General features: G+C 39.6%; 1 protein-coding gene across 6 annotated transcripts in view; it reads left to right on the forward strand.

Annotated features, from left to right (window-relative positions):
- Window positions 1–27,239, forward strand: part of LOC149232931 (diacylglycerol kinase 5-like) — a 249,309-nt gene that overhangs the window by 34,550 nt on the left and 187,520 nt on the right. For 2 of the 6 annotated variants that reach the window (XM_089379558.1, XM_089379557.1), the window contains 4 exons: window positions 359–500; window positions 672–941; window positions 1,200–1,322; window positions 1,595–1,723. In XM_089379558.1, coding sequence (XP_089235684.1) covers window positions 741–941; window positions 1,200–1,322; window positions 1,595–1,723 — 453 coding nt within the window. In that variant the 5' untranslated portion in view covers window positions 359–500; window positions 672–740. The remainder of the gene's footprint in view (window positions 1–358; window positions 501–671; window positions 942–1,199; window positions 1,323–1,594; window positions 1,724–27,239) is intronic. The other 4 variants (XM_089379560.1, XM_089379559.1, XM_089379561.1 and 1 more) reach the window with 3 other exon arrangements.

Raw genomic sequence — 27,239 nt, forward strand, 5'->3', positions numbered from 1 at the left:
ACATGCCCACACCAACACACAACAGGTAGGAATTACTTTCTGACAGTTCTGTACTTGGCAGCACACTACTGTTGATTTTGTGTTGTATGTTTATGTGTCCGTAGTGCAGTCACTACACCTGATTTATTGAGTTATTCAGTCGTTGATAGCTGTTTCAGAGAGTTGTTTTCTGTATCTTGTATTTGGACATCAAATTATTGCAGGCCATACTTCTTTGTCTCTGACAGATTATTGCTTGGAGACAATTATTGTTTTTATGAGCTATTTTCTGTTCTATAAAATTCCTGTTTTATGAGCTATTTTCAGAGAGTTGTTTTCTGTTATATGAGTTTTTATTTTTATTTTTTTGGTGTTTTAGGAGGATTCGATCTGCTGGCCTTGCAACACACATTTGTGACTTGGTTCTTACCTTGCTGACGTCCATTTTGCTCTTCCAGCTGATTCCTCTCTCAAGATGTAACGGACAATTTGCCTATCTGCACATCACACAAGCCTGATCTGTAATGAGTGGATAGTATTTTTTAATTCAATTCAATTGAGTTTTTCTTCTTTCAGTTTACCTTCAAGCATCTTACTAATTTCATCTTCAGGACACTGCATCTCATATGAATGTATTCTGATAATCTGTGTTGAGCATTTCACTCATTTGGTTGTTGTTCATTTTCATGTAGCCGTGTGGGGATTTCACGGTGCTCTGCCCAAGGGAAAAACATCATTGTCAAACAAATCAACACTCTAAAATGTCTGTTCAGATAGAAGAAACTGAACTAATCAATGAAATGCGAATTCCGGATTATTATCTGAGAAGTGATTGTAAGTCTGTGGGTGATATAAGCAAGGCACCAAAATATCCTGTAATAGTGTTCATTAACACTAGGAGTGGTGGTCAGCTTGGGGAACACCTGCTGAAAACATACCGCACTCTTTTAAATCCTTTTCAGGTGATACTGAAGCCTTCAACAGTCTCTTAGATACTTCTTTGGTTTTTCTTCACTGTCAATCTCTGCTTTTTGCTTCCATACGTTGAGACTGTTCATGGTTACGGTGATTAATAATTTCATTCCATGCATACAATCATCAATGTTAATGTTGCACTACAGATCTCAGTTATAGACAGAGGACTTGTACGATAAATATATAATTATCAATCTCTTCTCCAGCATCACTTCAATGGCTGAGAAACTTTATTTGTGCTGCAGATCTTTGATTTGGATGACAAGGCACCACATCAGGTGTTAAATAATTTTTTGGGACATCTAGAAAGACTGAAAGCTGATGGTGACAATGTTGCAACTGAGATTAGGATGAATTTGCGAATAATAGTGGGTGTTCCAACACAATAATGTCTGATTATGCCTCATGATCTATTGAGGAAATAAAGGTTTTTAGTGTAACGCATTATGTGAGAAAACTGTTTGCAGTGGTCCATACCATAAGGACCACAATAATCTTGAACTCCAAAAAAAAACAATGAGAATACTTCATCAGTGCCAATCCTATTTTATTGAGTGTATTTTGTATATTTGCTACTATTTCAGTGACCCAAGAGAGCAATGATTTGAATGCTGTAGGTAATGAAGAGTGACTGTAACAGGTTGCAGGGGGAGATGGCACTGCAGGTTGGCTACTAGGAACAGTCAGTGATCTGAAGCTTCCCAACCCCCCTCCAATTGCAACTGTTCCTCTAGGCACTGGAAACAATCTACCATTTTCTTTTGGCTGGGTATGTTTGCTATGAATGAATATGTTTGCTTCCATGTATCAAACTTGTTAGGATGAACTAATTGTGAATTGGACATTCTAGAAGGATCAATACATAGAAGTAATAAGCAGTTGGATTTTATGTACAGTAGCAATGCAATTTTCTATCTGTAAAAAGAGTTTTGTCATCCATTATCGGCGCCAAGTTATATGACTCATGATTTATGAATCCTTGTCCATTTTTTCCCTCTTTATTCTTTCACTCCATTTCTGATCTGATGACAAAGACAGCGTTCTTGCATGAGGATTACATATGACTTTCATCACACATTTCAGAGCTTTGTAGGATGATGTGTTCATGAGGTTTGGCTTATTTGGAAATGGTGCTATCTTTTGGTTGCTTGATTGCCTTGGTTGGAGTGGACTCATTTCTACCTCCTTGTTCTGATGGTTCTTGGTCCTTTACATGTTAGTAGGTGCTTGGTGAGATGCTTCCTTGGGATTACCGTATTAATTGATGAGTTGACATTCTCTCAGTAGTAGGTCTCGTAATTTTGTAATGTGTTCCCTTGTATTTCTCACTTTGGAATTTTCTTGAGGGGTTTTGCTTAGCATGGCATACTCGTTTTATCCTTGGTGCATTTCTATGGAGTGGGAACCCATCAATATAGGGTCTCCCTAAGTTTCAAGTGTGAATAGTTTCTCATTGGGGTGGTGTTTTGATTGTTAAGTGTATTTTCGTGGTTTCTTGGGCTGATGGGCTTAGTCCTTGTTGTATGCTTTATGGTAAGTTGTTGATCTCCATGAGGAAGTGCATTGTCTCCCTAGGGTACACTACCTTGGAGCTTGTGCAAGCATTACTTTTTGAGTTATTTTCTTGAAGGGCAACCTAGGGTTTTTCTGAGAGTTTGTTGGGTCATTGGAGGGAGTGCCCTAGCCTCCTTGGTTATACTTGGCATCTAGTTGACCTGCATTTATAATGGATCATTTGAGTATTGGAGTGTTCCCTTCCTCTTGGTACATCTGGCACATTTATTGATGGGAGCTTAACTACTTTGCACACTTTTCTAGGTCGCCTTCCTTCTTGTGCACATGATTTTTGAAATTAACACGTGGTTTTAGCACTTGCATTTATGAAGTTAACCACGATTGGGTAGAGAGCACTACTATTGATGACTTTATTTGGAGGTTGTTTGGCACTTTCACCCATGATCCTTACACAATTATCTAGTGTGCACTCTGTTGACCACTGGAGTGGCACCTGATGATTACATGAAGACTCCATGCCCAAAGATGATCCAGAGGACACTTGTACCATTAGATATCGTCAGGCAACAGAGTTTTTTAACTCTACTTCTATTTTTTCATCATCTTTCTTGTACCCAGATTCTACACCCTACGGGGAATTGTAATAAGTGATACTAGTAATGATGAGTTTTGAGTCTGTAATAGGCTTAGGATGTTGGGACTCGATCAGTGAACGAGTACACCTTGGAGTGTTTTTTTTATTCGGTTAATTACCCCTTCTTTTTCAGAGGCGGATAATTTTCTGGGTTTTTTCACTCACTTTTTACCCCAAAGCCGGGGTGACGGTTTGAAGGTTGAGCCCCTAACACATCTTAGTCTAGAGTCGATGTATATTACCATACTAGATCACACAAAAAGTTTCGTGGAATTTGATTAGGTCTAAGTAGGATTTTTCAATAATTAAAAATTTCCCGTAAAATGAGATTTTTTAATTATTTTCTATGTAATGGTGTAAATAAGTGGCCTTAGGAAATGTTTGGGGTGTATGACTACTCGAAATTCATCCTCAGAGGCCCAGCATTATCCTAGGACCCACTTTGGGGGGTCAAAAAATAACTTAGAGTCCCTTAATAGCCGATTTTTCAAATGACAGTAGCAAAAATGAGGAAAAAATTCAAAAAAATGAATAATTGAAAAAATTTATAAATTTTTCCAAAGTCAAAATGAGTCAAATTTTTACATGGAAATTATGTGGAGAGTCAAGGGTGATGTGGCAAGCATGTGGGACCCACCTCATAAGGTACAACAGGCTCAAGTCAAAAGTTTCAAGTCAAAGTCAAAGGGGCCCACAATGAGCTCATGAGAAGTACGTACAAGCAAATGTATGAAGTGACTTTGATTTAATTTAAATCAAATGTTAATTAAAGTCTAAGGTGAAAAAGTTAAAAGAAGTTGGAGGGACCCTACATAACTATAGCCTACGCATTAGTTTGATAAAAGGCACATGATAAAAGATATCTCCACGTACAGCTACAACAAAGGAATATTCACGCCAGTCAAAGTGTCAACGCAGCCACTCTAGCTCCACGTAAATCAGCCAATAGCAGTTCAGTTCAGCTTGTACGCAACAATTATAGGCAGTTTTAGGTTCATGATATTACACAACAGATTTTTAAGAGGATATTTACGCTGGCAATCAAGGAGACAGGTCCACGTATGGGCAAATTAGGTGCACGTTGGCGGTCAAAGATCAACGCTACAGCAAGGCATCTCAACGCAGATTTGGAAAGATCATTTAAATGCATGAAATCAAGGACATATCTCCACCGAACTGTACACATGTACCAAGCAGCCAGCATAAGGGAACCCACAACAAATGAAGCCAACCTATACGCACAGTTAACAACAGTCAATACACAATCACCATAACAGCTACATGCAGATCTTCATAACAACATACACAGCAGTTGGTTGGCTTGACTATTTGAGGTGTCAACAACAGTTTAGAGGCAGCCAAACACATAGCAGATTTGAGGATATTCGATGGATAGTCAAGGAGTCAAGTTTTCCACCTACAGCCAGTCATCTCGCCACTTGTGATTTGATTTTCTACATTGGGATTGCCAATCCATCTCCACTTGTTAGTGGAATTTTCCTTGGGATCATCTCCCATATTCTTATTTATATGAGTCTTGAGCTCTCGTTTTGCATCATAGAACGAGCTGTTGGGCTTGCGGAGACTCTGCTGGATTTTGTATTCATCTTTCATATAAATAAATAAAAGTCTTTGGGGTTACTAGCTTCTCTTGTGGTGCATTCATTAGTTGATGAGGTATACCTGTGTCATTTGATTTTATTATTCATTTGATTTTACATTGCTATCTAGTTGTTTTTTCTTGTGCATTTCCCTGAAGGCATTATTATCTAGGGAGGAGAGATTTGCAGCTATCTCAAATCTCCTTTGGGCTTGGTATATTTTGTGCTCTTGTTGTAGCTTGTTATTTTCGGTTGAATGACAAGCTCAACTTGGTCTCTATATGCCAAGTCTCTTTTGCACTAACAATTGGTTTGCAAGCATTTTTGTGTTCAAAGGATAGGTTGCCAACTCTATTGGAGTGTGAGGACTTCTTCGGTTGGAATAGTCACCTCCAAGGACATCAAAGATCCCACAAGTTGTTCAAGCCAACAATCTCATAAGACATCAAGAGATTTATTTAAGAGTGTTCTTGGAGGCAATTCAAGTTTGAAGAAAGAAAGCTAAAGCATAAGCTAAGTAACCCTTTTCCATTTGGAAACCCAAGTCCAAGGTTATTTGGGCTTTCATTTGAAAGCATTTCACTTCATTCTAAGCAAAAAAAACAATTTCATTTCTTAAAGAGCAATACTTTGAAGGCACTAGTTGTTTATGTATTTCATGCTTATCTTATGTGTTTATGGTTATTGCTCATATCAGGTTTGCTTATAAATCTTAAATAAATAATCTATTTAACTCTAACAATTCTCCTAGAAACTCACATCTTTTTTAACTTAACTTTTCATTAGGGACCACCCTGCTTAGCTAACCTAGGAGATAGCTCAAATGGAGAGAGTCGGGATTAGTGTGACAGCCCCTTCTCTGAGTTCCCTGCCACCAACCACACCTTGTGGGGTTAAAGGCTTTTCTCACTGACTTGTAGGTAGGTGTAGATGGCAGGGTCAACATCTTTGGCGCCATTGCCGGGGACAAGCTTTCTTGTACCCGAGAAATCGACTAACCTTTTGATTTTAGCATTTTGAACTTTAGATTTAGATTCTTGCTCAAGTGGCGACTCCACTCAATCCAAATTTTGCAAGAGTCTCTACTAGGAGAAATTCAAGTGGCCTAGTTAGCCCCTCTCCTGATCCTGAAAGGGTTTTTAGAGAGAGGTTGAATAGGCTTTCTCGTAGTAGAGCTCTTGCTAGTCTTGGGCAAGAGGCTATTTCTGATATTCATTTGCTTTTTCAAGAACAAGTAGAGCCTAGCATCATGAATGATCTTTTTGCTCCTTGCGACTTCACTAACATAAATGGCTATCCTCACAATATCCCTGACAAGGCTATTGAAAAGTTGCCTTCCTTTCAAGGTAACAATGCCATTAGTTCTACATCACATGTGAAAAACTTTAATGTCCGTATCTTTAAATGGTGTAACACTGCTAATTATGAGGATGTGAAGATGAGGCTTTTTGTTTTATCTTTAGAAGAGGATGCTCTTGATTGGTTCACTGAGAAACCTGCTAACTCATATAACTCTTTACAAGCCATTCTGACTGCATTTTTAGATAAGTTTGGAGAGAAGAAGGAAAATAGGCATTTGATCAATGCCATTAGCAACATGAAGAAAAATGAGAATGAGACCATGGAGGAGTTTAACAAGAGATTCAATGAATTAGTAAAAAGCATGCTTGCTACTGTTAAACCTCCTGATGAATTTCTTTTATGCTCATATCTAGATGCTTTTGGGGTTGACACTGCCTATGAGTTGAGGAGGAAGGAGCCTACGAATCTAAGTGTAGCTCAATCTGAAGCCTTGAAGATAGAAAGGGCTAGAAAGCAATCAGGAAAATTTGAAATTCCTAGTTTCAATAGAGGGCCATCAAAATCAAATGATTACAAAGGCAATGCCAAGGAAGAGACTACACATGATCCTATTAAAGAATTAACTCAACTCATCAAGAACATGGAAGCAAATCACATCAAAGAAATGCAAAACATGCAAAATAGGTTGGTGGCCATGGAGAGATCACAAGTGCAAAGATTCCAAACTAGGCCAAATGATAGATGGAAAAATAATAAAGGCCCTCAACAGGAGCATAGGCCTCCAAATCCATTGGAATCCACCAACATGGTAGATCAGATTCCCCCTTTTTGTAGGCCATGTAATGAGTTCCATGAAGAAGCCACATGCCCATATGTGAAGAGAATCATAGAAAGTGGCATGTTAGGAGGGACAAGTGGTCAAATCAATATGTTCTCCATGGAAGATCAGATATACACCTTTGAGAGAAATCAAGAGATTGACCATAGGCCTAATAATCTTGGGGTTTACAGTATGATTGCAAATTTTGACGAGGTCACTAAGATTTTTGGGGAAAAACCTACATCTAGACAGATTCTTGCTATGGAAAAACACAAAGGGATGACTTATCAGAGAAGGGATATCCAAGACCAGAATAATCACAAAAAATTTTCTCCTCCTACTTCAAAATTGAATTTTGACTTAGGCAATTGGTTGAATAATGCAAAGGTTTCTATTCCAGTGACAGAAATTTTAAAGATACCATCTCAAAGGGCCAAGTTACTAAGTGCCATTGAAGTTACTCAAAGGGAAGAAAAGCCTAGTGATGAACTAGAAGATGAAGAAATTGTATTGAAAAGTATGAACTGTTATGTGGGGAATGAAGATCATCTACCATTTTATGTTTCTTTGATAGTGAATGATCATCTTTTACACAACTGCATGCTTGTTCAGGGTCTTCATCAAATGTCACGACCGAGAAAGTCATGGAGGAACTGAATTTAGGGGTTTCTAGGCCTTATCACAACATATGTTCAATGGATTCTAAAAGAATTGAAGTGTGTGGGATAATTAAAGATTTACAGGTTTTCCTAGCTACAGACACAGATAGAATAATGACTATGGATATTGTTGTGATAGATATTCCAGATTCATGGGGAATGCTCCTATCAAGAAAATGGGCATCAGATCTAGGTGGTAGCCTTGAAATGGACTTATCATATGCCACCATCCCCATGCCTGATAATACCTTTGTCAGACTTGATCGAGAGTTAGAGAAAAGATATTATGTTGAAGATCCAAGGAAACCCAACAATGAGATTATCTATAGATCACGCCAGATAGGGAGTGATGCAGTGTTGACAAATTTCCTTCCCCCCTTAACAGAACATATTCAAAACGAAGAGATTAGGCATAACTAAAAAAGATTGGGTACTTCAAATTTTCCATCAGAGCATTTTCAAGACAAAGTAGTAGGATTGGCAATAAATGCATCATCATCACCATCGCAACTAACCAAGAAGAAAAGAAAAAAGCGAAAAAAGAAAAAAAAATATAAAAAATGAACCACCAGTTTTGAGCAGGATCAAGTCTCAATGCATCAATAGTTGGAAAAGGAAAAGGACGAGGTTTGGTATATCTGATGGCCACAAACATGTTAATATTGGGGCAAGTCAGATTTGGGCTAGGCACATCAAAGAAAGAACCCATGGACTTGCTTGTGAGTAGGCAGGTTCTCAAGATGGATTTCACCGAAGACATCTGATGCCATGGGGCATCTTTTTGTATCATATTTCTAACCTTATCTCGTGTCATTTTTGTTTAAGTAGTTTTATTTCATGAATAAATTGTCATTTATGCTCTTAGAATAAATTTCCATTTCTTCGTTTCTGTACTTTATTTCATTTGATGATATTTTGAATGGATACTGCTGATATATATCTTTTGTCGGTGGATGTAGATTCCAGGTTCTTGCACACTATCACTTCATATCTAGCATGCATCCCCATATGGAGCCAAATGTTGACCATTGGAGTGGCACTTGATGATTACATTAAGACTCCATGCTCAAATATGATCTAGAGGACACTTGTACCATCATATATCGTCAGTGAACAGAGTTTTTTAACTCTACTTCTATCTTCTCATCATTTTTCTTGTACCCAGATTCCACACCCTACGGGGAATTGTAATAAGTGATACTAATAATGATATGTTTTGAGTCTGTAACAGGCCTAGGATGTTGGGACTCGATCAGCAAACAAGTACACCTTGGAGTGTTTTTTTTTATCCGGTTAATTATCCCTTCTTTTTCAGAGGCGGATAATTTTCTGGGTTTTTTCACTCACTTTTTACCCCAAAGCCGAGGCGACGGTTTGAAGGTTGAGCCCCTAAAACATTTTAGCGTCTAGAGTCGATGTATATTACCATACTAGATCACACAAAAAATTTCGTGGAATTTGGCTAGGTCTAAGTAGGATTTTTTAATAATTAAAAATTTCCCGTAAAACGAGATTTTTTAATTATTTTCTATGTAATGGTGTAAATAAGTGGCCTTAGGAAATGTTTGGGGTGTATGACTACTCAAAATTCATCCTTAGAGGCCTAGCATTATCCTAGGACCCACTTTGGGGGTCAAAAAATGACTTAGAGTCCCTCAAAAGCCGATTTTTCAAATGACAGTAGCAAAAATGAGGAAAAAATTCAAAAAAATGAATAATTGAAAAAATTTATAAATTTTTCCAAAGTCAAAATAAGTCAAATTTTGACATGGAAATTATGTGGAGAGTCAAGGGTGATGTGGCAAGCATGTGGGACCCACCTCATAAGGTACAACAGGCTCAAGTCAAAAGTTTCAAGTCAAAGTCAAAGGGACCCCCAATGAGCTCATGAGAAGTACGTACAAGCAAACGTATGAAGTGACTTTGATTTAATTTAAATCAAATGTTAATTAAAGTTTAAGGTGAAAAAGTTAAAAAGAAGTTGGAGGGACCCTACATAACTATAGCCTACGCATTAGTTTGATAAAAGACACATGATAAAAGATATCTCCACGTACAACTACAACGAAGGAATATTCACGCAAGTCAAAGTGTCAACGCAGCCACTCTAGCTCCACGTAAATCAGCCAATAGCAATTTAGTTCAGCTTGTACGCAACAATTATAGGCAGTTTTAGGTTCATAATATTACACAACAAATTTTTAAGAGGATATTTACGCTGGCAATCAAGGAGATGGTTCCACATATGGGCAAATTAGGTGCACGTTGGCGGTCAAAGATCAATGCTACAGCAAGGCATCTCAACGCAGATTTGGAAAGATCATTTAAATGCATGAAATCAAGGACATATCTCCACCGAACTATACACATGTACCAAGCAGCCAGCATAAGGGAACCCACAGCAAATGAAGCCAACCTATACACACAATTAACAACAGTCAATACACAATCACCATAACAGCTACACGCAGATCTTCATAACAGCTTACACAGCAGTTGGTTGGCTTGACTGTTTGAGGTGTCAACAGCAGTTTAGAGGCAGCCAAACACACAGCAGATTTGAGGATATTCGATGGACAGTCAAGGAGTCAAGTTTTCCACCTACAGCCAGTCATCTTGCCACTTGTGATTTGATTTTCTACATTGGGATTGCCAATCCATCTCCACTTGTCATTGGAATTTTCCTTGGGATCATCTCCCATTTTCTTATTTATATGAGTCTTGAGCTCTCATTCTGCATCATAGAACGAGCTGTTGGGCTTGCGGAGACTCTGCTGGATTTTGTATTCATCTTTCATATAAATAAATAAAAGTCTTTGGGGTTACTAGCTTCTCTTGTGGTGCATTCTTTGGTTGATGAGGTATACCTGTGTCATTTGATGTTATTATTCATTTGATTTGCATTGCTATCTAGTTGTTTTTTTTTGTGCATTTGCCTAAAGGCATTATTGTCTAGAGAGGAGAGATTTGAGCTATCTCAAATCTCCTTTGGGCTTGGTATTTTTTGTGCTCTTGTTGTAGCTTGTTAGTTTCGGTTGAATGACAAGCTCAACTTGGTCCCTATATGCCAAGTCTCTTTTGCACTAACAATTGGTTTGCAGACATTTTTGTGTTCAATGAATAGGTTGCCAACTTTATTGGAGTGTGAGGACTTCTTCGGTTGGAATAGTCACCTCCAAGGATATCAAATATTCCACAAGTTGGTCAAGCCAACAATCTCATAAGACATCAAGAGATTTATTTAAGAGTGTTCTTGGAGGCAATTCAAGTTTGAAGAAAGAAAGCTAAAGCATAAGCTAAGTAACCCTTTTCCATTTGGAAACCCAACTCCAAGGTTATTTGGGCTTTCATTTGAAAGCTAAGTCACAGGACACGTTCTCCAAGGTCCCGTGCCCCGTATTTTACGTCTCGGACACGAAAACGGCCCTAAAACGTGTCGAAAACATTTTTCATCATGTCCTGTAAAATGTAAAACGTATTCGCCGATTTTCGTCGTGTTCTGCATCTGGAAAACGCGTATTCCGTTGATAGAAAACGTTGCCTGCATAAGCTACAATTTTTTTTTGAAAGAAGCAAATAATTTTTGAGTGGGGCAGCTTAATGATCAAGTCTAGGCCCTAGTATTGATATGCTATTCATGGTAATGTTAAATTCTTAAAGTAAAAGTGACATTCTCCTTAATCTTCATTTTCGTCCTTTTACTTAAATTTTTAACATTACCATGAAATGACTCAGGATGTTTGAGAGTGGTTCCGGTCTCATTGGATTTTATATGGAGAAAGTAGAATTTTAGATTTCATTCAAAATGCAGCAGACTTATCAGCTTTTCAGGATTGAGAGATTGTAATGTTTCTAGGTGACACCACCTGCCTGGGCTACCCTTGCCACCAGTAGAGGACGTGGTCTACCTCCTATAGCTCCTACTTCTAGTTCTTTAGCTTCTAGAGCATAGCAAACTCCACTGCCAACTCCACCAGCACCAGCATCTACATCTAGAGGGAAAGGGAAAGTTGTGGCATTTTCTCGGAAGGGGGGCAGAGGAAATTAATAAGATTAGACTTTAGTTATTTTCTTCATTTTATTGTATATGACATTATGACATGATGAGATATATTATTATATTTTTTGTTGATATTTTGAGGCTGAGTTGGGACTCGAGAGTCAGGACTTACTATTCAGGACATGATTCAATGTTATGTGTGATTTTAGCACTAGAAATGATATTAAACATCTTATATATTAGTTCTTTTATCATATTTATGTGTCAATGTATTTATTTTATGTTGTAGATGGTTTAGATATTAAAAAAATTGAAAAAACAATGAAAAAAATGAATATTTTTGTACCAAACGATTTTTTCCCGATTATTTCCCGATAATTACGATTTTTTCCGATTTTTTCCTCGCGCCGATATTATCCCAATAACGATTAATGCAACATTGTTGTAAACACTGAACAATGATACATTTTGATTTTGATGACTTAATGGAAAATCTGCATTTTATGGTTTTAATATCTAAGTTCTAAATTTATAGTTAGTAGTAAGTACTTAGTAGTTTCTTATGTGCTTGTAAGTTGTACATGAACAATGAACATTGAATATTCAAGAATCAAGACCAAGCATATCACATTCTAATTTCTAAGTAGTGAATTTTGATTCTATTTATTTTTTTAAAGTGAACTATGAACTTTGAGAAGTAACTATATTTTAATTTGATTAGATAAGCTGCAACCTGCAATTTAATATGAATAAAAAACTATATTTCGGTATATATATATATATATATATATATATATAGTGTCCCCCATGTCCTGTTTCCAGGTCGCTGCATTTCGTATTGAATACTCGTATTTACGTGTCCTCCGTGTCTCGTGTCATGTGACTTAGTTTGAAAGCATTTCACTCCAAACCCCAATTTTGGGTTTCTTTGCCAAGCTACCCCAAAACTTGCCCAGAATTGGATATTTTGGGGTTTTCCCCTTTATTGAGGACCATAGCCTATGGGATCGATAGGCTATTTCATCCTTCATTCATCCTCAATTTGTAGAGGACATTACATCAAAGGGGTTATTATTACACATTCTTCTAGAGTGCACTGCCTACTTTTTTCAAGGGTGCATTTTTTACATGGAATATTCAATGTGTGGTGATGGTTTCAACGTGGTCCTGTTGTCACACAAATCTGCATCACAAGAAAACAATGAGTCAAAGACCTGTAGCACAAAAATGAAGTAATAACTAATAGGAAAATTAACCCAAAGGTCACTAGTTGATCGCCTATTCGTTTGGATTGGTGCTTGTCAATCTCAAAGGGGTTTCCCTAGCTTGTTATGTGCTGAAAATCATCTAAAAAATGTTGGCATTATGGCTAAAGTGTTGTCCTTGATGGCAACCCATTCAGGTGATAGATCACTGTACTTCAAGTCAGCAGCAGAGGTTGATGATCAGCTATCAAATATTGAAGAAAATAAGGGGTACGCAGGTACACCTTACAGAAAGTGCGTACTCGCAGGTACACCGTGCAGGGACCGCGTCCAGATACGCAGGCCAGCCGTTCAGGAGGTGCGTACCCCCAGTGCACACATTTCAAGGCAAAAAAATTCACATGTGGGGTTTTCTTATGTTTTACTCTTGGTATTTAGCCGACGGTATTGGGTTATTATGGTGTCGGCTCGTGGTATTGTTCCATGATTTTAGGAGGAGCTTGCCTATATAAAGCAAAGGAGATCATTTGGCTTGTGCATGTTTTTGGTTGAATATCTTATGGGGGCTAGATCTAAAGAAGGCGAATCTACTGATGGACTGAGATCTCTTCGGCGCATGATCAGATCTATAGATCTGACTGTCTGGGTTACTTGAAGTCTTGAAATCATTTATGGCCGAAGGTACGCAGGTACAGTGAAAGAAAAGTGCGCCGGTACGCAGGCGTAGAAGCGCTGCAGGTGCGCCGGTACGCAGGCGCAGAAGCGCTGTGGGTGCGTCGGTACGCAGGCGCAGAAGCACTGCAGTTGCAGAGGTACGCAGGAAGTCTATTTGGCACAGTGCGTGGGTACGCAGGTGCACAGTTCAGAACAGTGCGTACTGTACGCAGGCATTACATGGGTGAAGCTGCGTACTTCTCTTGAAATCAATTTAGCTATTCATGTTTATCATTGCTGTGTTCTGGGTTTTGAAGTGATGTCTGGTTTCTGGTATTATGTTCTAATAACAACAGTGATTGAGTGAATGATTATGATTAGCTTTAGAATTGATGGATCAGGTTCTTAATGATCTGATGGACTAGATCTGATTGATGACTCTCATTGTATATGTATTGATCTAGTGATTGGGTGTTTCAGAAAGTTGTTTGATTATGAGCTTCAATGTTGTTGTTGGGTCCAGTATGAAAATTAGATGAAATGTGGCCTTTCAGATTATGGGTTGTGCTTCAGTGTATCCAGTATGAAAATTGATGAAACGTGGTACTTGGAGGAGAGAAGATTGTAGGCCGGCGCCTACGTACTAGTATCTAAGCTAGTACAAGAGCTAAAGGAAATCTTTGGAGCATTGTAGCAGGTAGTAGCCTACGTACTAGTAAATGGATCGGCTAGTACAAGAGCAAAGGGGGTTGTAGCTCCCGTACTGGTATAAGACTGCACCAGTACAAACATTGTAAAAGGATTTTCTTATTAAGAAGAAGATTGAGATGACTTGCAGCAGGTGGTTTTCTCCCGCATTGGGTTTCCACCTTATATCATTGTGTTCATGTGTGTGCCTTATGTGTGATGATCTACTTTATGTTACTGCATCTGTTAACTGATAATATGGTTGATAATGTTCTAATGACTCATTGAAGAAGTTGTGGAAGTAACATTATGGAAATGAAAATGTTTTATTAATGTGATAATACTGATTCACCCCCCCCCCCCTCTCAGTATTATTTCCAACAATTGGTATCAGAGCAGGTCCTTTGATAGAAGCTTGATCGCTTGAAGGAGATCCGTGGAACAATGGGAAAGAAGCTTAAGAAGAAAGCTCATAAGAAAAAGAAGTCATCTCAGAAGAACTATGACAGTGGAAGAATCGATTGGGGATTAGGCATAAGAAGCTCTTCAGATTCAGAATCAGATTCAGAATCATTATCAGGTATGAATGTGTTATCCTCTGATGTTTCAGCTATATTTCCTTGTGAAAGAGATGAAAGTGATAGTGAGACTACTGAACTTGCTCTTATGGGTGAGCAAGAAAGATGTCAAATAGAGGCAGAATTTAACAGGTTGACAAACAAAATTATTGAACAAGAAAAACGTTTTGACGTAAAGAGTGGTGCCCTCAAGTTATGCAAGGAAAGGTATCAAAAGTTGCAGGATGAAGCAACATCTCTAAGAAATGAAGTCATTGAAAAGAACACAACAATCAAGGAGCTCAGAGATCGATCCAGTTATTATGAAAATCTTGAAGCTACAATCCTCTCACTAAAAGGAGATCTTGAAGAATCAAAGAAGCAGAATACAGATCTACTCCAAGCTATTGAAAAACAAGAAAACGAAGTCACCAGCTTAAAATCTCAACTAGAATGTGCCTTCCGAGTTCGTCAAATGCAGCAGGATCTGAATGAAGAACAAGAAAAGGAGATTCTCAAACTAAGGGAACAAATGGAAGAAGGAAGGAAAGCTGAAGAAGTTTTGAAAAAGAAATCTCTTGAAAAAGAAGAACAGCTTCAGGTTGAGGTAAATATCTTGAAAGGTAAACTAGAAGAAAAGGATAAGCTTTTACGATTTCAAGATAGCTCTAAAGTATTGGATGATATTCTTAGTAGTCAAAGGTCCCCTGCTATAAAGACTGGTCTTGGTTTCCATGAATCTGTTGAAGGTGAATCAAGTTCACAAGGTGAGGCAAGGAATTCTAAAGAGAAATCTAAAGTGATCAATGAAGAAATGAAAGATCAATCTCATCATCAACCAAGGAAAGAGATTCCTCAAAGAAAATCCTTTACTCCTCCTATGAATAATGTTGAATGTTATGTATGTCATAATCTTGGACATGTTGCAGCTAGATGTAGAAGAAGAAGAGTTCAAGACCATTATGCAGACAAGTCATCTCAATCAAGGTATTTTTATGGATATTGCTTTGCTTGCAATATGTTTGGTCACAAAGCTGCTGATTGTTACAGGAGGAATATGAAACATGTAAGATGTTATGCATGTAACAAGCCTGGACATATAGCTAAGGAATGCAGGAACAAAGTGTGGGCACCATATCAAAAGGAGAAAATGTCATCATCACGCTTGAAGATATGGAGGAAAAAGGAAGTACAGTCAGAAAAGGATGGCACAGCACAATGTACAGACATACCAGAATCAGAGGAAGTTGAAAGTACAAAACTTCAGGTTCCTGAATCTCATATGCAAACTTCATAAAAGCAAGTCGCATATATACGCGAGTTGGATACTGCACAATCGCGTATATGCTTGTTTGAAGGCAGTAGGCAAGTGAAGTTGGAAATGAATCTATCAGATCTGGGAATCTGACTGTCAGTGGCACAAAGGAGGACTGTTAATTTGGCCCTAATTAGAAGTACGCAGATCATCAACTGTGAAAGTGCGGGCGTACACAGCAGAGCGTAAGACTGGGTGCGGATGTACGCAAGTAAAGGCACAGTCCCTATGCGGAGGTACGCGGCTTATCAGAAGAGGACATGAGGACGGATGCAGAGAAACATAAAAAGAGGTGCGGACTTACAGAGGAGTACGCGGCGCGATAGAAGCAAAGAGTGCATGCGGTACGCGGCGTGATAAAGGATACCCTGCGGACTTACAGAAAAGTACGCGGCGCGATAAAATAAAAGGTGCGTGCAGTACGCGGCGCAACTGATGGAACAGGTGCGTGGGTACGCTCTGTAATAGAAGACCGTCTGCGTATATACGCAGTGCAGCAGAAGGATATCTGCGGGTGTACGCAGGGGAGCAGAAGATGAAGTGCGTACCTGTCTTAAGGCATTTATTGGCTGATTCTTCTTATTGATATGCATGATCAGATTTAACAGATGGCACTGGTTCAGGGGGAGCATATGTCCTGAATGCATTGTTGGCATTATGGTCCCTGGTGACGATGCTTATGATTCATCTTGCTATGGTTATGAGTTGGTCACATGATCAGATTTATGGTTGATTCTCTAATGATGCTTGCATGGAGTCTTTATTGTTCTTGGCACATATATGGATGAGGTTGGCTGATTTCATGGATGATTATTCAAAGTTGCATTGTTGGAGACATGATGATGATGAGTCACTCATATGCTGCTGTTGACATGTGCATGATGCATGATTCCTTTCTTGGCACAAATGGATACAGGGATGATTATTCATACATATGTTGATTGATGCAAATGCTTTCATTTGATGGCTCTTGATTCATGTAGATCTGGATGGTTATGAGTTGATGCAGAAGTCCTTGATGTTGACAGATACTATGGAGCAGATTATACAGTGCTGTTGATGATGTTTGTCCTGATCTTTAGATGTTTGATTTAAAGGTCATAGCAAGACTCATGTTGTAATGGTCTATCTATTGTAGTCATCTCTTCAGGTCATGTAACGGCCTATGTCCCCCCACTATGCATGGGATGAAGATGTAATGTAATTGGTTTTCATATTTCTGATGTATTCCCACTTGGTTGGATGGATGATCCTTATTGTGATGGGTGATGGATGTATGTATTGAGTCTTTTGGTGATAGGAAGATCACTTATGATATATAGAGTCATGTTCTTCTTGTAGAACATCTTTTTGCAGACCTTGCTTACAGTCAGGGGGAGCTTGAGCATGAACAACACTATATAGCAGAGCAGACATCTCAGCTTGTTCTCAGAAAGACCATTATCAGATTGGAGCACCATGACATATACAAAGGGGGAGCTCATTCAGAGACTTCAACAAATCTGGTTTATAGTCAAGGGGAGCATGTTCTTAGGGGGAGCATACCCCTTTGCCCTTGATGTCAAAGGGGGAGAGTGATTTGGTGTTGTTGCCATCAAGTCCAAAGGGGGAGATTGTTGGCATTATGATGCATGTGTTGTACTTGATGGCAACCCTCTCATAGAAGATCATCTCACTTATATACATTTAGATGAATCTACAGAAGAGATATCAGATGTGACATAATACATAGATGCAGGACAGCTCAAAGGAATCAAATGGCAAGTTCTTAGTAAGCTTTGCCATCAAGTCCAAAGGGGGAGATTGTTGGCATTATGGCTAAAGTGTTGTCCTTGATGGCAACCCATTCAGGTGATAGATCACTGTACTTCAAGTCAGCAGCAGAGGTTGATGATCAGCTATCAAATATTGAAGAAAATAAGGGGTACGCAAGTACACCTTACAGAAAGTGCGTACCCGCAGGTACACCGTGCAGGGACCGCGTCCAGATACGCAGGCCAGCCGTTCAGGAGGTGCGTACCCCCAGTGCACACATTTCAAGGCAAAGGAATTCACATGTGGGGTTTTCTTATGTTTTACTCTTGGTATTTAGCCGACAGTATTGAGTTATTATGGTGTTGGCTCGTGGTATTGTTCCATGATTTTAGGAGGAGCTTGCCTATATAAAGCAAAGGAGATCATTTGGCTTGTGCATGTTTTTGGTTGAATATCTTATGGGGGCTAGATCTGGTCTAGATCTAAAGAAGGCGAATCTACTGATGGACTGAGATCTCTTCGGCGCATGATCAGATCTATAGATCTGACTGTCTAGGTTACTTGAAGTCTTGAAATCATTTATGGCCGAAGGTATGCAGGTACAGTGAAAGAAAAGTGCGCCAGTACGCAGGCGCAGAAGTGCTGCAGGTGCGCCAGTACGCAGGCGCAGAAGCGCTGCGGGTGCGTCGGTACGCAGGCGCAGAAGCACTGCAGTTGCGGAGGTACGCAGGAAGTCTATTTGGCACAGTGCGTGGGTACGCAGGTGCACAGTTCAGAACAGTGCGTACTGTACGCAGGCATTACATGGGTGAAGCTGCGTACTTCTCTTGAAATCAATTTAGCTGTTCATGTTTATCATTGCTGTGTTCTGGGTTTTGAAGTGATGTCTGGTTTCTGGTATTATGTTCTAATAACAGCAGTGATTGAGTGAATGATTATGATTAGCTTCAGAATTGATGGATCAGGTTCTTAATGATCTGATGGACTAGATCTGATTGATGACTCTCATTGTATATGTATTGATCTAGTGATTGGGTGTTTCAGAAGGTTGTTTGATTATGAGCTTCAATGTTGTTGTTGGGTCCAGTATGAAAATTGGATGAAATGTGGCCTTTCAGATTATGGGTTGTGCTTCAGTGTATCCAGTATGAAAATTGATGAAACGTGGTACTTGGAGGAGAGAAGATTGTAGGCCGGCGCCTACGTACTAGTATCTAAGCTAGTACAAGAGCTAAAGGAAATCTTTGGAGCATTGTAGCAGGTAGTAGCCTGCGTACTAGTAAATGGATCGGCTAGTACAAGAGCAAAGGGGGTTGTAGCTCCCGTACTGGTATAAGACTGCACCAGTACAAACATTGTAAAAGGATTTTCTTATTAAGAAGAAGATTGAGATGACTTGCAGCAGGTGGTTTTCTCCCGCATTGGGTTTCCACCTTATATCATTGTGTTCATGTGTGTGCCTTATGTGTGATGATCTACTTTATGTTACTGCATCTGTTAACTGATAATACGGTTGATAATGTTCTAATGACTCATTGAAGATCAATTAACTTAATCATAAGAAGTTGTGGAAGTAACATTATGGAAATGAAAAAGTTTTATTAATGTGATAATACTGATTCACCCCCCCCCCCTCTCAGTATTATTTCCACAAAAAATATGCAAATTAATACTGGAAATCAGCACATAATATGGGTACTTGGCATGCAAACAAACACCAAAGATAAAAATTGTTGGTTAATTAGAAATAAATGTGACAATTTCAATTAGTAATCAGCAAAATATGAAAGAAAGAAAGAAGAAAATGCAGTCTAAGTGACTGATAAAATCAAAGTAGAGGGAAAAAATCTATCTCACCATATAGAACATGAACTATCATGTCCACCAACTAGGAAGGTAGAAGAAAAACATGGTTAGACTTTGTCTTTGTAGTCACCAAAAGATTGGTGACATCAGAGACAAGATACATGATTTATTGCGATAAAAATGTCTTGCACAAGTATAGATAGAGAAAAATGATCGAAAGAAGCTTCTAACTACTATCCAGAAAACTCTACCAAATAATGGCCATTCAACCCCTCTTTATGGAATTCTCCTCCTCCCAAAGAAGGCACAAGTCTCATGCAATACACCCAGGTTAACTTGTGGTGAAGTGACTGGAGGTGGAGAAGTTCTTATGTGCCTAACCCATGCATATTGGTAGAAGTGATGAGTGGAGTGAACTTAAACAAGTCCAATTCAAAGTCCATGTCAAGCTCTTCCATGTCCTTGCATTTTATTTCAACTCCCCATGCGTTTTGAGTGAGATGGGGTAATCCGGACAAGATCCATGCTCTTTAAATTGAATTGAACTGAACTAAACTCAACTAAACTAAAGTGAAGTGAAGTGAACTCAACTCAACCAAGGTCCAATGAACTCTATCCCAACAAGGTGTCTTGCAACAGATGGCACATTTTCCACATTATTGCTATTTCACTACTATATCACTGCCACATGGCACATCCATCTGTTGTCACTTGTCATCTTGCATGGCGACCACCTGGTATAAATAGACATGCCAAGTAGGAACAATGAGAAATGTATAGAATTGCTAGGGGAACCTTACTAAATATAACACCCTTAAAATAGGCACTACCAAAAATAAAAAGTTAGTCTCATTAGATTCAGTTTTTTGCAAGGAATTCTAATGTGTTCAAAATCGCCATGTGAGCTTCGGAACCTCACTTGCTAAAAATAACAATGTCTCTTATGTCCCCCAAAATTAGCTTATTGAAATCTTGAGCTTGCAAGGATCCCAAATATGTAATCACCACTGACATGCAAACCTTTGAACTCCAATTGATAAAAATAGTAAAATCCTTTAAAATTGATGGAAGTGGTTGTGAAATGTCTTCGGCTTTTGATCGAGCTCAAATCACTAAAAAATCTTGCCTCTGATCTCTATGAGAATTGTCTTTGACTTGTGTGGAAGCTGATTCTGAAAGAAAACTCTGAGAACTGGTTTTGAACACCAGCCTAATGAAAATTGATTGGTTCTTAACCTTCTAGCCTAATGAAAATGGTGATTGAAGGGGACGAGATCCCCATGAGGGATGTCAGGAACCTCAAAATCTCTGCACTAGTGGCTATAAATGATGATCCCTGTGAAAATCCAATCTTAAGCCACTGTGTGTATCCACTGGTTAATGAAGTCAATATCCATGGTGCCTTGTTTGATTGACTACATTCCAATTTGCAAATGCTACTTGCAACCCATCCACCATGTACACTTCTCTCACTAGAAAATGTGTTGAAGTAGACACATGGGAGAAAGCCACCTGATTAGATATTAATGAGGAAAATACTTGCCAGGCACAAAGGAACCCACCAATTAGGCCAATGGACCCTAAGATATGAACACACCCTGCCAATGTGAATGATGTGCTCAAATCGAACATTGACAAAGCTCATTCAATCAAGACCCAATAATAATTAGCCTTGGTGAATGCAATATCACCACTAATGAGGCTAATGACCATCAAAGTGCTGAAGTTTTTGGATCACTTCTCAAAATATGTCAGAGTCGATGAGAAATGATTTGCTAAGAGGACAACAATGATGAAAACCTTTCCCTCAGTATGAAGCAAAACTCAAGAAGTAGAACAAATGGTGTTGTATCCTCAAGGTTGGATGAACAATTGATTGACTGGGGATAATGACTCAATGCAAACTTTAGAGATAAGACAATAATATGACTAAAGCCTCCTATTGTCTCTTCAACCCTACCCACCAATTTAGGATAAGATTTAAGAAGGTGAAGGAGGGTGATGGGTTGTGGGAGGGTGAGATGGCGCTGTTTTTGGAGGGATTTTCATTCATCATTAAACCAATGGTTCATGGGGAAAGAGCTCGGGGTAGGTTTGTGGGTGTGACAACAAATAAAGTGGTGGTAAGAGTTAAGGGCTACTTCCACGAATATTGAAGAAAGTATCTCATATTTGGGTATGTTTGTGTCCATTGAGGTCAAGTGAGAAATGGGGGGGAGTGACTGCTTAGCGTGGGTCGTGTAAGATGTTTTGTAATCTTGATCAAAAAGTAAGGTGGTTTGGAGGGGTGTTGAGGTTGGCTGGTGGTGGGGAAAGGGGGAGGGAAGGTAGAGAGGGAGAATATGAGGAGAGTGTGGTTTTCCAAGGAGGCAACAAATTCAGAGGTGCTAAGTATGGGGGAAAGGGTCTTGGTTGGCTAGTGCATAGTCAACCATGTTGATTTCTACTAGCATCAGATGTGCTCTAAGTCTCAAAATTTGCAGGGAGGCTTGGGCACATGTATTCCAAAGAACTCAGAAAGCGTTTTGGGAAATTCCACCCTGAGACAATTTTATTAAAATAATTAATTATTTTTAATGGGTCCCTAAGTCTAAACTTAGGAAATTAAAATAATTAATGGGTATTAATCTAACTATGGGTGTAACTTCTAGAAGAAGGCGAGGATCAAGCAGAAATGATCTTAGCCACTGATTAGCTTCTAATATGGGCCGTTGAATGTCAACGAGTAGATTATTTAAGGAGGCTTGAGGGTCATTTGGAAAACACATCGAGTGAAGATCAAAAGATCGATTTTCTAAAGCAGAGCAATTGCCAGAAAGAATTTTGAAGTGATCTTTTGTAGTGGGGCAGAGATAGTATCCGGAAGAGGGAAGTTTCCCTGGGCTGGAGAGTGCAAGACAGAGAGGGCAAAACGACATCCAGAGAGAGGCTGACATTAGCCCACGCAGAGCTGACGCAGTGGCAGCGTAGAGCCTAGAGGGAGATCGAATTCCTGCTGAAGAAATCGAGTTTCAGAAGCTGAGAGCCAGGAGGCAGAAAATCGAAGTTTATGGGTAGTAGAGGATCTGGAAGAGGAGCAGTGCAGTCCCCAACAGAGGTGACGCAAAAACTGCGTAGGGTTGATGCAGATCTGCGCAGAAGGGACACAAAACCTCCTTCCAGTGAGATAAGGGTCAGATTCTTCCAGTGACAGGGTGAGATCATCTCACTATTTGTTTTGTCTAGTTTCTTTCTGTATCAGATAGTCAGTCGGGCTTCCAACGAATTGTACTCAAATTTACCACTGCATAATAATAAAACCCTCAGAGCTGTTGCACTGGTTTTCCCGCATTGGGTTTTTCCGAGGACTTTTGTCCAAAAATAATGGTGTCATTGTGTTGTATCTATTTCCTGTTCAGTTTCTTGTTTCCGCTTATAAATTTAAATGGTGTAGGCTGCAGTGTATTAGTTTCGATATTTACTCTAAGAAACAGTAAGTAACTTGATTCAGAAATTAACAAGTAGGAGAAATTTAATTAGTTGCTGCAGTAGGAATTTGGGCATCCAAATTTTCACAAAACACATCGGCTACCCCAATATGGGGGAAGCAAGTAAAAGCTCTCGAGCTCAGAAAACAAGGGAACCCATTTAGGATCAACAAACCATTGGATTGACCCAACTACAAAAGGTTTCTCCTCTAACTTTTGAGAGGACCATTCCAATCTTGTAAACTCCTATGAAGGTTCATAGACTTTGGCTCTAGCTCCTAGAGACAAAGTGTATCCTTATTTTTTTCATGGAGGGGTACCTGTTGGTCTTGTGCAACCATTGAATTCACTAAGAAGAATGACCGCCCTGATAGTGGAGTAGTGGGAGATGTTTGCATAGAGATTGAGGAAAGGGTCTCCCTTGGGCTCACTATGTAGGTCTCCCTTGGGCTCACTATGTAGTGCAAAGTGCAATGAGGTAGGGCAGAAACAACAAACTGCAATCAAGATGTCATGGAGAAGGGGTTCATTTTGATGGAATCAAACCCACAAAAACCTGGCATGCTCATCTGATGAGGCAAAGGGGGTTTTTTTTGATTGAATTAGACCCACAAAAATTTGGCATGCTCATTTGATGACACCATAGTAACCTTGCTACGAAGGGAGTCTTGTATAAGACATGCAACTCCCCTGGAGCCTCAGATGCTGTTAGATCTTGTCTCCTATCTACAAGAACAGGCCTAGTGGTACCCATGAATTGGGTTAGTGTTTGTATGGGGTTGTTGTGAGGAAAAGAGGGTCATGGGAAGCAACTACATCACAAAGTATCCCAACTAAAGACCAAAGTGCACTATTACAGTTCCAACATTCAATGAAAATGGTGGGCCAACTCCCCCTAACATACCACCCAATTAAATGAGACTGTCATTTGGCCTAATGAAAAGAGTATCCTGCAGGGCCTGAATCGCGAATGATGGCCTTGAGATCACGAATAACTGCCCACTTTCCTTCTTTTCACGCAGTTGTGACTCGGTCCCTACATAACTTGTTTCACACCTGTTGGCATTTTGTGATGTCAAGATTGAGAAAGATCTTTTGTGTGGTAGGAGACAAATCAGTCTTCTCTTAGGCTTTAGCCTAGAGGGTTCTTAATCGATCCTTGAGTGTTCGAAAATGAAGGAAAGAGACGCCTAGCTATAGGGGAATTGAAGGGGCCACAGGATGGGGGAGCCTACGAACTCTTAAATTGAGCTCTCGGGCTTAGTGGAGGCATTCCTCGTTCAATTTTTCCTAACCACCCCTTCGACCACGGTAAGCACGGGAGGTGTTTGCTCTCTTTTTTGGACCACTTCAACCCAAGAATTAAGTGTTATTTGTTGTATTTCTATCTCTTGCTAAAATGGCTTCTTGTGATTTCATCTCTTCATTTAAATTTTTAATGCGTGAAATTTCCTTTTGGAGTACAGGGGAATCCTCTATTTTTGTAAGTGCGAATTTTATTGTCTTTTTATTTTAGAAACTAGCTACTTGAGGTTTATTACTTTTAAATGGAGTTGCTGGTTTTCCTTTCAAGAAATTCCACTCTCCGCAACAAATTCATGACATGAGAAGTCCAATATGAAAAGTCATGCTCCATGGCGATATCGGTGGGAGACTATAGATTTGTCCATGGTTGAGTGATGAGGTTTCTCCATTTGCACAACACTCCCACAACAACCTCTCATGGGCTACATTAATTTCTTACAACCCTTGTGCCTCCCCATTGCTCTACTTTGATAATACATGGCGGAAGTGTTGCGAAAATCGCGATGTTATCGTGATAATATCAGAAAATGCCGATTTTTTACGGTAATTTTTTCTTTTTTTCCACAAAAAAATCACGATTCTTTGGGAAAAAATCTTTGGATTTTTTTTCTTTGATTTTTTGATGAGGAGGAGGAGCAACAGGAGGAGGTGATACGACCTACCTAGGCTACCCCTGTCACCGGTAGAGGACGTGGTCGACCTCTTATAGCTCCTAGTTTTTCAACTTCTAGAGCACAACAGAGTCCACTGCCAACTCCACCAGCATCTACATCTAGAGGGGCACAGGAAATTAGTGGTATTAGACTTTAGTTATTTGGTTCTTTTCATTGTATATGACATTATGAATCATGATATGAGATACATTATTATATTTTTTGATGATATTTTGAGGCTGAGTTGGGACTCATGAGTCAAGACTTACTATTCAGGGCATGATTCACTGGTATGTGTGATGTAGCACTAGAAATGATATTACACATCTTATATGTTAGTTCTTTTATCATATTTATGTGTCAATGTATTTATTTTATGTTGTAGATGCTTTAGATATTAAAAAAATTGAAAAAAAATGAATATTTTTGTATTTTACGATTTTTTCCCCTCGCCGATAATATCCTGATAACGATAACAGCAACATTGCATGGCAGCGCCTTAATCTTGGCTCAGAATTGACGATGGCTGCTAAACTCGATGGCTCCTATAGTCCTCTACAATAAGATGTGGTACAACTCGATAGCCATCAAACCCTCAACTGTAGGGTTTGAACAATGACTATTGTGGTTTTACTCTTGTGGAATATTGGCTGTACATTGATTCCATGCCATTGCAATTTGTAGAATGTTTCACCACCACTCTGTTGAAATTTCTAAGTCTGACACGTCAGAAATTCCTACTGCATTATCTGGTTTATTTCACCTACTTGTTTATTCCATTAACAAGTTATTTATACATATAACTACTGAAAATGAACACAAATTCAGCCTTAACTCATATACAGATCAACAATTGAAATACTAGACAAACACACAAGTGACTCCGTTATTTTTGGACAATCATCCCCGGAAAACCCAATGCGGGAAAACTGATGCAGCATTTTTGAGGGTTTTATTATTATGCAGATTTTTTGAGTACAACTAGGGTGCCAAACTGGCTCACCCAACAAAGATTTTTACACGACAGTAATACCTCTTCTTGGAGACAGATATTCAGCAAGTGTGCCCCACGAAAATCTTTCCAGCACTTCTACAAGGCTCTGCATCAGCCCTGCTAGCCTCAGTGTAGCTCTAGAACCCTCTGCGTCAATCTTTTGCCTCTCTGCATCAACTCTTTGGCCTTCTGCGTCACCCATGCAGGCCCCTTAGCCTGTGCGTAGTCTCTAGCTGCCTTCTACCTCTCTGCGTCAACTCTCTAGCCTTCTGTGTCACCCACGCAGGCCCCTCAGCTTGTGCGCAGTCTCTAGCTACCTCTGTGTGGCTCCTGTTGCCTTTGCGTGGCTCCTGCTACCTCTGTGTTACCCTCTTCAGTCACTGCGCTAACTCTCAGGCACTATCTCTGCCTCTCTGCTATGTACTCACTGCTCCTCGCTGCAACAGATCACTTGTTTGAAATTTCTCAGCAAACCCCGCTCCATAAAATCGAACTGACCCTCAAGCCTCCTCTTATACTTTTCTTGTTGAGTCTTCAATGGCCGAGATTAAGTCTCTAATCAACAATTAAGATTAGATTTGGCTTGATCCATGTCATTTAAAACATTCTCACCTAGTTTTATATTTAATACCGATTAGTATTTTAATTTTCTTAAGTTTAGACTTAGGAACCCCATTAAAAACATGAGTTATTTTAATATTTCTCTAACTGGGTGGAATTTCCCTAAACCATTCTTGGGTCTTGGAGATCTCATGTGCTTTAGCCTCTCCACCAATTTTCATGGCTAGAGCACATCCAATGCTACCACAAATCAACACTGCCTCTTAGCGAGGAATGTGCTCTAGTAATGTTCCACCACTGAACATCACACTGATCCTTCTGCATCGGTACCTGTGCTGATGCTTGGCCTGCTGCCCAACATCCATTGCACTGCTGCTTCCTGTACTGCTACCCATGGCTCTGCCACTGCCACTTCTACATCTGTACCAGCTCCCTGTTAACATGCTGCCTATGCAGCCCATAGCACTGCCACTGCTAACTGCTGCACTACAACTCAGTTACCGAGAAGTAAGTAATTGATCTACCCAAGTCCTGACATCCTTGTCAGTTTGGAAACCTCCTGATGTTGAAGCTATCTTTGCTACTATCCTGTACTACCTCTGCTGCCTTTGTGTTGCTGCAAACACCTCTGTGCCTCTCGCACTGCTGCAACCTCCTCTGTGCCTTTCTGCATTGCTGCAACCATCTCTGTGCCTCTCGCACTGTTGCAACCCCCACTGCACTGCTATAGACCTTTGCACTCTAGCACTGCCTTGTCGCTTCATCGCATCTTGCTTCTACCGACATCCGTCATCC

This window comes from Pinus tabuliformis, chromosome J, assembly GCF_031772625.1.
Source record: "Pinus tabuliformis cultivar Carrire ecotype Pingquan chromosome J, CPIR1, whole genome shotgun sequence".
Lineage (NCBI taxonomy): Eukaryota > Viridiplantae > Streptophyta > Pinopsida > Pinales > Pinaceae > Pinus > Pinus tabuliformis.